Here is a 2,342-nt window from a genome sequence, read left to right on the forward strand (position 1 = left end):
GTCGAGCTCGTCCCTGGCACCCCAAAACGAACCTCGTCGGCTGCCCTCCACAATCGCAGGACCGGTGCGGAACGGTCAAACGCCGCCGCCGTCGCACGCATGATGGCGCAGCACGCGTCCTGCGCACGGAATAACGGATACGGGGTCAGAAAATGCACGCACGGCGGAGAGGAGCGGGCACCCAACCGATCGGTGTGCGACCGGAGCCTGCGAGCGCGGCCGCCGTGCGTACGCGACGCCTCCGTCTGAAACGCGCGTCGCGGGCTGCAGCACCTGGGCGCCGGCCGTGGACTCTTCCCGCGACGCGGGCGCACGGGCGCACGGACGCACGTCCGGATGCGCTGCCAGCGGTCTCCATGCCGCCGTCGCGTCGCGGTGGTCCGGGGATCGTGCCAGCACCGACGTCCCCGCGTCGCTTCGCTCGAGGTCCGTGCGCGCGCTGTTTTTTGTCGTACTTGAGCTGCGTGGGCGTCCGCGGTGAGCTGCACGCTCCATCCTCCCTCTACCCACCGCTCTTCTCCCCCTCGTCCTGGTCTTTCGCGACATGCACCGGACGATGGCGGGAGCTGTCCCCCATCGGTGCGTGCTCTCGACGCCGCTGTAGGCCCTTCGTCCCGCGCCCGTCACCATCCAGAGCAGCTGCAGAGATGCGGCGCAGAGTCAGCATGTGCACTTCATGCGACACCGGGTACGTACTGTTCGTTCTCAACCTTGCGGGATGTGCTGCTAATGCGACGGAAGTCCTGGTGCATGCAGATACAACTCGTCTACAGACGTCATCGTTTGCTGCACTCGAGGTAAGCGCTGCAGTCCTCATGCCCAGTGACCAGCGGACTCAATTCTATCACAGGCTGACTCCCGTGCACGCAGGCGGGCCCTTGAACGCGAAGACCGCCGGGCTTGCACGAAACGTCGCAGATGGGTGTCTGGGTGGGCGACGAGGCGGAGGGGAGTTCGGAGCCGCGGGTCAGGTAGGACGTAGGACGCGAGCGCGGACCATCCGCCGCGCGACGCACTGTACGTTTGCGAGCTTGGCGTGAGCGGCCACGAGGCCCACGCAAAGCTTCGTGGCTTTTACACGCCTTTCCTCGACTCTGACGGTGCGTACACTCGGAGAGCGGGTGTGTGCTGTTCAAGACGAGCCTGTCGGCGTGTTCGCGGGACCACGCGTGGTGCTCTTGAATGCCCCGTGAGACTGTAAAACGCACACGGGCATGTGGTGGACGATTGATGCCGCGGTACGACGTCAGGGCAAGCCGTAACGCATGTTTTACCGTAATCTGCAGCTGCAAAGCGATGAGACATGTCAAAAATATTTTCCCGCTCGACTCACGCTGAGACTCGCCATTCCCATTCGTCCTGATCATGGAACATTCATAGCATCGGTTGGGAATGCACTCGCGGCGGCGTTGACAAGCGGGGGCGAGAACATGTTCGAGGGGCGCTTGTGGCGGGCGCCGTCCGGCGTACGCGCAAGGATTTTTGGCGTACATCGCGGGTATCGCTACACATCGCCAGGTGCACCCTTGAAGCACTACATATCACGCTGGGCGGTCGAGACGGCCAGTCTAGCGGGCGCGGTGTGCTAATTTGTGATCGGAGGACCTGTAATACCGGCACTGTCAGCGCAGTTTGCGCCAGAATGAGATGGGAATGCCTCACGCAAAAGAGAGGTACTGTATCTAGTGCATCGCAAAGAGTTCGCGCGCGCAAACGCAGGACTCGCGCGTGTAGAAGGCCCAGAGATCCGTCCGAGGCTCAAAAAGGCGCCGGCACTTGGACGACGTGCAGGGCGGGGGATGCGCGGGGCGGCTTCGCGGATGTGGAGACGCCATCAAGATACAATGATTAACGGACTCCGAGCTTGGCGGGAGGTGCGCACCAAGACGGGCGCGGGCGCGGGGCGTGTGTGCACAGGCAGCCGCATTCGTATTTGGCGCATGACCATGGCTCCATACCGCGAACGGTTACAGGGGCGTGTCGGGGCGACGCATACACGCCATTTGGGCGAGCTACACGCCGGATTTGTGCACTCGTCCGGCGGGAAGGTGCAAAATACGCGTTTCTAGGGCTGTAAATGCGCTGCTGTGAGCGGAGCTGTGGCAGGGCGGAGGTGAGAACACACATGATGTTCGATTAGTGCATTATCCAAGTACTTGTCGCACCCGCCAGACGAGATGACGGGACGGGCGAGGGGGACGAGGGAGGGGAGGACACAGGGCATCTGGGAGGGGCGAGCGGCTGGAGGTGGGGGAGCGCAGACGAGGACCGCGAGACGAGTGTGCGATCGACGTGAATTGAGTGTCGAGCGAGCGGCGAGCGGCGGAATAGGCGCTGGCGCA

General features: G+C 63.4%; 1 protein-coding gene across 1 annotated transcript; it reads right to left on the reverse strand.

Moving 5' to 3' along the window:
- Positions 1-588: 588 nt before the first annotated feature.
- Positions 589-1,286, reverse strand: TRAVEDRAFT_28624 (uncharacterized protein; the record flags this gene model as incomplete). Its single annotated transcript, XM_008039044.1, has 2 exons — positions 589-639; positions 697-1,286. A coding segment is annotated over one exon (510 nt), but the record flags the coding sequence as incomplete, so codon positions are not given.
- Between the last annotated feature and the right edge of the window lie 1,056 nt (positions 1,287-2,342).

This window comes from Trametes versicolor (assembly GCF_000271585.1).
Source record: "Trametes versicolor FP-101664 SS1 unplaced genomic scaffold TRAVEscaffold_5, whole genome shotgun sequence".
Classification (NCBI taxonomy): Eukaryota; Fungi; Basidiomycota; class Agaricomycetes; order Polyporales; family Polyporaceae; genus Trametes; species Trametes versicolor.